The following is a 9,662-nucleotide window of genomic DNA, read 5'->3' as shown; positions in this document are numbered from 1 at the left end:
CCTGACCTCAAGTGATCCACCTGCCTTGGCCTCCCAAAGTGCTGGGATTACAGGCGTGAGCCACCATGCTGGGCCGATAGGCTAGTCTTGAGCCAACCATTCATAGTTATTGAAATGGAAATTAGCTAAAAAAGAGTAAAATTTAAAATTTGGTTACTGGGTTGTAATAGCCACATTTCAAGTACTCAGTTGCCACACATGGCTAGTGGCCAGCACAGATAGAGAACATTTCCATCAGCACAGGAAGCTCTATTGGACAACACTGCTCCAAAGGACTCAGCAGAACCGGCATCTGTGGGCCAATCCATAAAGGAAGACCTAGAAACTAAGGAAATGCAGAGGAGAGGAGACTGTGAGAGGCAAAAACAGACACCAGTGAGATGGTTAAGTAAGCACAAGGCCACATATCATTAACTGCTAAAACAAGTCACGCAACACATCTGTAAAATAATTGATCCGCACAACCTGCCCTCTCCCGAGAGTCATTCCTCAGTGCATAAAACTCAAAAGCCCTGACAAACCAAGCAGCATCAACAGAAGCCAGGCAGGGTGGGGAGGTTCCATTGTTGAGGAGCACCATTCCCTCCCACCTTTCCCGGCATGGTTCAGTTTAATTTCCAGTACAACATTCCCAGACGGACAGGTGGTCATGAGTTCACTGCAGTGGTGGAGGAGAGCATGTGGCGGCGTTCCCTGCTCACAGTCTGGGGTTCCTTGTAAAGGTTGTATGCATGCTTGATGACGAAGGGCAGACAGAAAAAGTGCAGGAGCATGTGCGAGATCTGGAAGATCCAGTGCAAGTAACTCAGCTCCTTGAAGTAATCTTCGATGATCCCGTTGAGGAGCAGGACTATGGAGAAGTTGATGCACTCGTAAGTGATGATCCACATGGCATAGATCAGCAGCCCCTTGTAGATATTCTTGTGGATACAATAAAGGAGGAAGCAGCTGATGACGATGGTGGTGAGGGAGAGGCCAGTGCGGATGCTAGCCCTGTGGAACAGGATCCAAGTGACTAGCTCTGACTTTGAGTCCCCGTAGATGTGGAACTTGGCCTCATAGCCAATGTGTATCATCTGGTTCACGTCAAAGATGAAGAACTGGATGGTATTGAGGACAGAGAAGATGCCCACCATGAGGGACAACTTCCTGACGTTCATTTTATACTTGTTTTACAAGAGCACCTCCTGCAGGAAGAAAATCATGAAGACACATGACAAGATGGCAGAGGTAGCCTTAGACAGATCCCCCATGCCACTATATATAAATAGGAGAGCTAAGAGCAATGATGGTGTGTGGACAGGCAATAGACTGGAAGTTAAGAGACATGGGGTCTAGTCCCTGCTCTGACCTAACTAGCTAGACATGACCACCTCATTGGGAAATGAATGTATCACTGGCCTGGGACTCTCCCAAGTAGCTTCCAATTCTGCTATTCCAGCTTCAGCTTTGTTTTAAAGTGGCAAAAAGAGTGCTCCTGTTGACGTAAGTTTGTGGGAATTCAGAGGCTCCTGTATGTATTGGGAATAATGATGGTATGAATGAAGTTCCGGGAGTTTGCTTCTCTGAAGTCAGAAAACTCTCATGGCTCCTCAAGGGCTTGGAATCAACCCTGACATCCCCTGCCCCCAACTCTTTCCTTCCAAGCCCTTAGAAATTTCCCTGATTTGCTCCCTGGGTATGGCTCAGCCTTGTCCCAAGTCATAGGGTTTGGCCAGCAGGAGTGGAATGGGTAGAGGTTTATGGAGCCAGGCAAGACTTACTGTCTTCTCTGCCCAAGGCCAAAATGCCTTAATAATAAGCCACCATTGTGCAGGTGAAGGCCCATCAGGCAGACCTCCAGCTGCAACCTGTGTTACACCTGAGCTCTAGAGGTCAGCTCACGGCAGGCAGCAGGAAGCTGGTGCCCAAGCTGATCCTGCTGAGGGCATGTTGATAATGGAGGACCCAAGGCTGGAGTAGGCTGGGCCCCAGTGCACGTGTTCCTCCACAGCCTGTATCTTCTTCTTACTGGCTCCCAATTCAGAGGACTCCTGAGCAAACCTCTGTCCTCTTCATTCACTACACTGGCTAGCTACCTCTGTTGTGGGGCAAAGGAAGGGGCACAGCCACACATGAGGAGAACACAGGGCTGTCCTCTGGCTGTTGAATGTCCAACGGGGGATAACTTGTTGGAAGCCTGACCTGGCCTCTCTCTGAGGTGACCAGAACGGGTCCTGTCCAGCCAGGCAGAGCACAGACAGACTGCCACTGGCCTCTCTCCTGTCCTCTCCTCTTCACTCACTGGATCAACTCCAAATACAGTAAAATACACAGAATGTAAAATTCACCACTTTAGCCCTTTTTGAAGGTGCAATTCAGTGACATTAAGTACATTCACTATGTTGTCGTGCAAGCATATCGCTATTCATCTCCGGAACTTCCTTTCTCTCTCTCTCCTTCTCTCCCTCTCCCTTTCCCTCTCTTGACAGAGTCTTGCTCTGTCACCCAGGCTGGAGTGCAGTGGCACGATCTTGGATCACTACAACCTCTGCCTCCCAGGATCAAGCGATTCTCCTGCCTTAGCCTCCCAAGTAGCTGCGATTACAAGCGTGCACTAGCACGCCCAGCTAATTTTTGTATTTTTAGTCGAGTTAGGGTTTCACCATGTTGGCCAGGCTGGTCTTGAACCCCTGACCACAAGTGATCCTCCTGCCTCAGCTTCCCAAAGTGCTGGGATTGCAGGCATGAGTCACCATGCCCGGCCATCTCCAGAACTTTTTCATCATCCCCATCAAAAACTATGTACCCGTTATAAACATCAACTCCCCGTTCCCCTCTTCCCCTGGTCCCTACTCACCATTTTTCTTGCTGTCTCTATGAATGTGCCTGCTCTAGGTGTCTCATATAAGCGGAATCATACATTTGTCCTTTGGTATCTGGCTTACTTCACTTAGCATAAGGTTTTCCAGATTCATCCCAAATATTCTTATACTTTATTCCCCACCATCCTCCCAACCCTGTGTGACTCCTGATACGCAAAACTCTCAGTGCACCCTAGAACCTGGCTGGAGGGCCCAGGAGGGAGGCAATGTGTTGTCTGGTGGATAGCCGCACTCATACTTCCCCGTCTGCACCAATGAAACCTCACCTCTGCTTGGTTCACAGGGCAGCCTTCAGAGCAGCCACTACCCATGGGGTACTCACCTGAATCGTCTAAAAATAGGGCCCTGAACCACAGTTTTATTCCTTTGCTTTATGTCTATGTTGCAAGTTTCAAGGAAATGTCTATATAAACCCCACTGCTTCCACAGCCCTGCTGCCCCAGCCTTGGTCTCCACCCTTGGCACCTCTCTCCTGAGTCTCTATAATAATGGCCTAACTTCTCTTTTCTGCCACTGGCCAAGGTCCTCTGGTACATTGTATTCATTCAACACTCACTCAGCAAACATCTATTGTGTATCTACTAGGTGCTGGGGGATGAGCTTGGCACTGGAGATAAACAGGTAAATATGCGAGTGTGGAAGTTAGACAATAAAAAAACAAATGACTAAAATTTGCTTTTAATTAAGAAAAAAGAAAACATGAGGCAGGTGGATCACGAGGTCAGGAGTTCAAGACCAGCCTAGCCAACATGTTGAAACCTCATCTGTACTAAAAATACAAAAATTAGCTGGGCATGGTGGCACACGCCAACTACTTGGGAGGCTGAGGCAGAAAAATTGCTTAACCAGGACCCAGGAGGCAGAGGTTGCAGGGAGCTGATATCACACCACTGCATTCCAGCCTGGGCTACAGAGCGAGACTCCGTCTAAAGAAAAAACAAACAAAAAAGAAAACTTATAGTGCAATGTGATAAATGTGATAGAGGAAGAGATGGCTCAGTGTTGTCAAGATGTAACAATGAGAGAGATGAAAATCATTGGATGGGCCGGGCGCGGTGGCTCAAGCCTGTAATCGCAGCACTTTGGGAGGCCGAGATGGGCGGATCACGAGGTCAGGAGATCGAGACCATCCTGGCTAACATGGTGAAACCCCGTCTCTACTAAAAAATACAAAAAACTAGCCGGGCGAGGTGGCGGGCGCCTGTAGTCCCAGCTACTCGGGAGGCTGAGGCAGGAGAATGGCATGAACCCGGGAGGTGGAGCTTGCGATGAGCTGAGATCACGCCACTGCACTCCAGCCCGGGCGACAGAGCAAGACTCTGCCTCCAAAAAAAAAAAAGAAAAAGAAAAGAAAATCATTGGATGATAATCGGGGAGGCTTTCTGGAGTAGGCAATAGCTGAGCTTGGGTCTTAAAAGACACGGGCATTAACTAGGCAGAAAAAGGAGGGACTTCACCCCAAGCAAAGGGGACAACACAAAGGGGTAGGCACAGGGACAGGCAAAAGCCATTTTGGAAACAGCAAGTTTGGCTTGGCTTGAGCAGAGGGGAAGGCTGTGTAGGTTGGCTGGGGGCCAGATCAGGAATGATCCCTACCTGCTACCAGCCATGTGGATGTTTCTCTGAAAGGTAAAGGAGAGGTTCTTCAGGGTGTGTAGGTGTGTGGGTGTGGGTGTGTGTGTGTGAGAGAGAGAAAGAGACAGACAGACATAATCAGATTTGCATTTTATTTATTTATTTATTTTTGAAACAAAGTCTCACTCTGTTGCCCAGGCTGGAGTACAGTGGCGCAATTATGGCTCACTGCAACCTCCATCTCCCAAGTTTAAGCGATTCTCCTGCCTCAGCCTCCCGAGTAGCTGGGATTACAGGTGCCCGTCACCGTACCCGCCTAATTTTGGTAGTTTTAGTAGAGAAGGGGTCTCACCATGTTGACCAGCTTGGTCTTGAACTCCTGACCTCAAGAGATCCACCCACTTTGGCCTCCAAAAGTATTGGGATTACAGACGTGAGTCCCTGCGCCTGGCTCTATTTGCATTTTAGAAAAATCTTTCTTGGTGCTATGAGGGCCATGGGTCAGAAAGGGATCAAAGGTGGAGGTAGGCAGAGTAGTTGAGAGGCCATGGAAGGAAATAAGGTGAAGTAAGGCAGCAGATGGATGTTGGGGGACAGATTTGGGGCCTGGGGCTGTGGGAGAAGGAGTCTGGGATGAGCACCTGGATGGAGAGCAGCCCATCCTCTGAGGTGAGGAGACAGGGGCAGGAGAGCACTTAGGATGGGAGCGGGGAGGACAATGATGAGTACAGCTTGGCAAATGGTGAGTACTATGGTTTGACTGTTTGTGCCTTCCAAAATTCATGTTGAAACTTATTCCCTAATGCAACAGCATTAAAAGATGGGGCCTTTAGGAGATGATTAAATCATAAGGGCAGAACTCTCATGAATGGAGTTAGTGACCTTATAAAGGGGCAGGAGGGAACTAGCTAGTTTATTTTGCCTCTCCATCCCTTCTGCTGTGTAAGGACAGTGTTTGTGCCCTCTGGAGGACACAGAAACAAGGCACCATCTTGGAAGCAGAGAGAGCAGGCCCTTACCAGACACCAAACCTATTGGCACCTTGGTATTGAACTTCTAGCCTCCAAAAGTGTGAGAAAATAAATCTCAGCTCTTTATAAATTACTCAGTTACTATAGCAGCAGTGGGTGACTCACGCCTGTACTCCCAGCACTTTGGGAGGCTGAGGCAGGTGGATCATCTAAGGTCAGGAGTTCAAGACCAGCCTGACCAACATGGTGAAACCCTGCCTCTACTAAAAATACAAAAATTAGCTGGGCGTGGTGGCCTGTGCCAGTAATCCCAGCTACTCGGGAGGCTGAAGCTGGAGAATCGCTTAAACCCAGGAGGCGGGGTTGCACTGAGCCGAGGTCGCATCATTGCACTCCAGCCTGGGCGACAGAGCGAGACTCAGTTTCAAAAATAAAAAACGTGCTTTGGAGAGTCTCTGAACCTGAATGCAAAGTGATGTCTGTTTATTTGTGATAGCATATAATCATATACTGTCTTATATGATTGGCTAATTGATTCATAAACAATAATTTACTTTCTTCCACTAAACTACAAAATTCTCATAGTCATTCATATCTTATACATTTTTGTATATGGTATATACACAGTGTTCAGTACAGTGTTCACACTACAGAGTACAGCACAGCGACAGATACAGAAATATGTTTAACATATATCTTTTGATTAAGGAAATGCCTTTCACACTCCTTGACTAATTTGGGAAGGGTGGGGAAATTCAACACAGACGAATTTTCTCTATTTTTATTATTTTTCTTATCTGGAAAAAACCAGAAGAATAGTGGGGAAATGATAGCACAAACCCACCCCAGGACCAACAACATCCTTTGTGCTGCAAAAATCTGAGGTATAAATACAGATTTGCTCATCCCAGGGTTAAAGAGCTGTGGGTTGAAGGCTAATGAAGATGCCAAGAAAAAAGGATTGCCATACTGCAATTCAGCTTCATCTTATTCCGTTCATTTTGACCCATCAGGTGGTAGAAAGGCAGAGTTCACAGAAGGTGTGATAAATCACAATATCCTTTAACTAAATACCCTCAATGAGCAGGATGTTCCAGTTGTGATTATAATCACATTTTCTCTCCATATTCTCCTGGAAGAGTGGCAATAGGGTTTCTACTTGCGGGACTGCTAAGCAAAAGTGGGGGGAAGAAGAGGAAATAGAACTACCCCGGGAACCTGAGATACCTACCTCTCAGGGGAAAGAAAAGGGCCAACATGATTGCTTATAGTGGTGAATAAAGCTGCTAATTTTTTTTTTTTTTTTTTTAAGACAGAGTCTTGCTCTGTCACTCAGGCTGAAGTGCAGTGGCATGATCTCGGCTCACTGCAACCTCCACTTCCCAGGTCAAGCGATTCTCCAGTCTCAGCCTCCCAAGTAGCTGGGATTACAGGCGTGTGCTGCCACACCTGGTTAATTTTCTACTTTTTAAAGTAGAGACAGGGTTTTGCCACATTGGTCAGGCTGGTCTTGAACTCCTGACCTCAGGCGATCCACCTACCTCTGCCTTCCAAAGTGCTGGGATTCCAGGTGTGAGCCATTGAGCCCACCCAAAACTGATAATCTTTTATTTCTGCTGTGGAGAGCCTCCGCTGTAGAAATTCGTCTCTTGTAGAAAATTATATTGCCCTGGCTCTGGTTTTTGTAGGTTATGTGGGCATAGTTGATGACAAAGAACATCCAGAAACAGTGCATGACAGTACGAGACACCAAGCCAAACCAGCGCATGATTCTGACCTCTGTAACGTTGAAGTCGTCGTTGGTGAGGATTTGTATTACGAGGTTTACGGTTTCATAGAAAAAAATCCAGGCAATGTAGATGACCAGGCCCCTGAAGATCTGGGCATACACTGAGTACAGGAGGAAGCAGCTGATGAGGATGGTGATGAAAGAGAGGAAGAAGACGATTTTAAAACTCCAGCAGATGATGAAATGATTTATGATGTCACTTGCACTCTGGTACTTTAGTGTGATCTCAGTGCAATCGCCATGCCCTAGGTGATTATATTCAAAGATGAGATACATGTGTACGGCCATGATGGTGAAGACCCCCGCCAACACGGTGCCCATTTTGGCAGTCATCCCACACCACTGCTGCTGTTTCATGCTGAGACCTCCTGTGAAGACAGACAACATGAGGGGGAATTCTAGTTCCTGCCAACATGGTAAATTACCAGGGTTCTGCCTCCTTTCCCAGTCCACCTTGGAGAAACATACACAGCAATATGAAAACCAAGAAACTATAGCCTTGGGAAGACAGAGGCTGTTTAAAATGGATTGGGGGTGGGGAAGAGAGAGGATTCAGTCAAGGTGGCAATGACCAAATAAAATTACAGCAGTGGGGCCGAGCGTGGTGGCTCACACCTGTAATCCCAGCACTTTGGGAGGCCGAGACGGGTGGATCACCAGGTCAGGAGATCGAGACCATGCTGGCTAACACGGTGAAACCCCGTCTCTGCTAAAAATACAAAAAATTAGCTGGGCACGGTGGCGGGCGCCTGTAGTTCCAGCTACTCAGGAGGCTGAGGCAGGAGAATGGCGTGAACTCCGGAGGCGGAGCTTGCAGTGAGCCGAGATCACGCCACTGCACTCCAGCTTGGGCGACAGAGCGAGACTCCATCTCAAAAAAAAAAAAAAAAAAAACTACAGCAGTGGTTCTCAACCCTGGATTCACCTTAGAATCACCAAAAGTACTCAAGTCCAGGCCCTACCCCAGACCAATCACAACATTCTCTGGTTGGGACCCAGGCAGCAGTATTTTTCAAAACTTTCCTAGTAATTTTCATAGGTAGCCGGTGTTGGAAAAAGCTGAGTTAGAAAAAGATGGCTTAAATTATGCTCTTAGCTGGGCACAGTGGCTCATGCCTGTAACCCCAGCACTTTGGGAGGCTGAGGTGTGAAGACTGCTTGAGTCCAGCAGTTCAAGACCAGCCTGGGAAACCTGGTGAAACCCCATCTCTACAAAAATTAGTCAGGTATGGTGGTGCATGCCTATAGTTTTAGCTACTTGGGAGGCTGAGGTAGGAGGATCACTTGAGCCCAGGAAGTTAAGCCTGCAGTGAGCTGAGATCATGCCACTGCACTCCAGCCTGGGTGACAGAGTAAGACCCTGTATCAAAAAAAGAAGCCGGGCGCCATGGCTTACGCCTGTAATCCCAGCACTTTGGGAGGCTGAGGCGGGCGGATCACGTGGTCAGGAGATCGAGACCATCCTGGCTAACACGGTGAAACCCCGTCTCTACTAAAAATGCAAAAAATTAGCCGGGCGTGGTGGTGCGCGCCTGTAGTCCCAGCTACTCGGAGGCTGAGGCAGGAGAATGGCGTGAACCCGGGAGGCGGAGCTTGCAGTGAGCCGAGATCGCAGCACCGCACTTCAGCCTGGGCGACAGAGCGAGACTCCGTCTCAAGAAAAATAAAAAAAATAAAAAAGAAAACAAATTATGCTGTTAACTCTCCTAGCATTGCCTTGGGCTACCATTGCTGCCCAGATGGTGAAAATTGCCTGTACTTGTTCAGACCTGAGTGCAGATGTTTCAGAATATAACCAGGGCAGCACAAGAACCCTGTTGGGTGGAGATGATAAAAACAGGTGGACGCCAACTGGCTTCGGGCAATCGCTTCTCTACTACATATCAAAATATGGATTACAATGAAAGATGTATACTGTAAAGGAAATTTAGAGCCTTAAGGTAGACTAGCCTTATAATAGAAAAGAAAATGCAATAACGAGCTAAGTATTCAACTCAAGAAGTTAGAGGGAAAATAACAACGATACAAAAAGAAATAAATAGAAAAGCATAAGTCAATGAAACAGGAAATAAAGTAGAGGGACTTCTGACTGGTTAGGTTATTTGGGCTGACATGTTGCTAAAAAGCAACTTAAAATGCTGGATAAAATAGCTTAAAAATATAAAGTACAGAAGTGCTGCCCAAGTGGAAAGAAGTAAATTTTGCTCTGAGGTTATTTGCCAATCTAGGCAAACTTGGATTTCATTATGACAGCAATGCAGGGTAAAGAAGAATGAAATCAAAGCTCAGGGTCCACCAAGGTGAGGAGTCTTTCCTGTATTAGTTGTGAGCATCCCCAAAGGCCTACGATTTGGGGAAAGGTGAATCAGAAGTAAACCTCCCCTACATCTTTCTGCCAGGAAACTCCAAGAAAAGTTGGCTTGTTAACTACACTGAGCAGGTAGGGAGAAAACTCTCCTTGAG

General features: G+C 47.3%; 1 protein-coding gene across 3 annotated transcripts in view; it reads right to left on the bottom strand.

Annotated features, from left to right (window-relative positions):
• Nucleotides 1-376: 376 nt before the first annotated feature.
• TMEM217 (transmembrane protein 217) overlaps nucleotides 377-9,662 on the bottom strand; it is a 44,214-nt gene continuing 34,928 nt past the window's right edge. Inside the window, exons 2-3 of one of the 3 annotated variants that reach the window (XM_023212695.1) lie at nucleotides 6,952-7,567; nucleotides 379-1,187 (exon numbers count right to left, since the gene is read on the bottom strand). In XM_023212695.1, coding sequence (XP_023068463.1) covers nucleotides 1,157-1,187; nucleotides 6,952-7,556 — 636 coding nt within the window. In that variant the 5' untranslated portion in view covers nucleotides 7,557-7,567 and the 3' untranslated portion in view covers nucleotides 379-1,156. Of the gene's footprint in view, nucleotides 1,188-5,864; nucleotides 7,568-9,662 lie in introns of those variants that run through there. The other 2 variants (XM_023212697.1, XM_023212696.2) reach the window with 2 other exon arrangements.

The sequence above is a fragment of the Piliocolobus tephrosceles genome, chromosome 5 (genome assembly GCF_002776525.5).
Source record: "Piliocolobus tephrosceles isolate RC106 chromosome 5, ASM277652v3, whole genome shotgun sequence".
NCBI classification, from domain to species: Eukaryota; Metazoa; Chordata; class Mammalia; order Primates; family Cercopithecidae; genus Piliocolobus; species Piliocolobus tephrosceles.
This window is presented reverse-complemented; position numbering and strand designations above follow the sequence as displayed.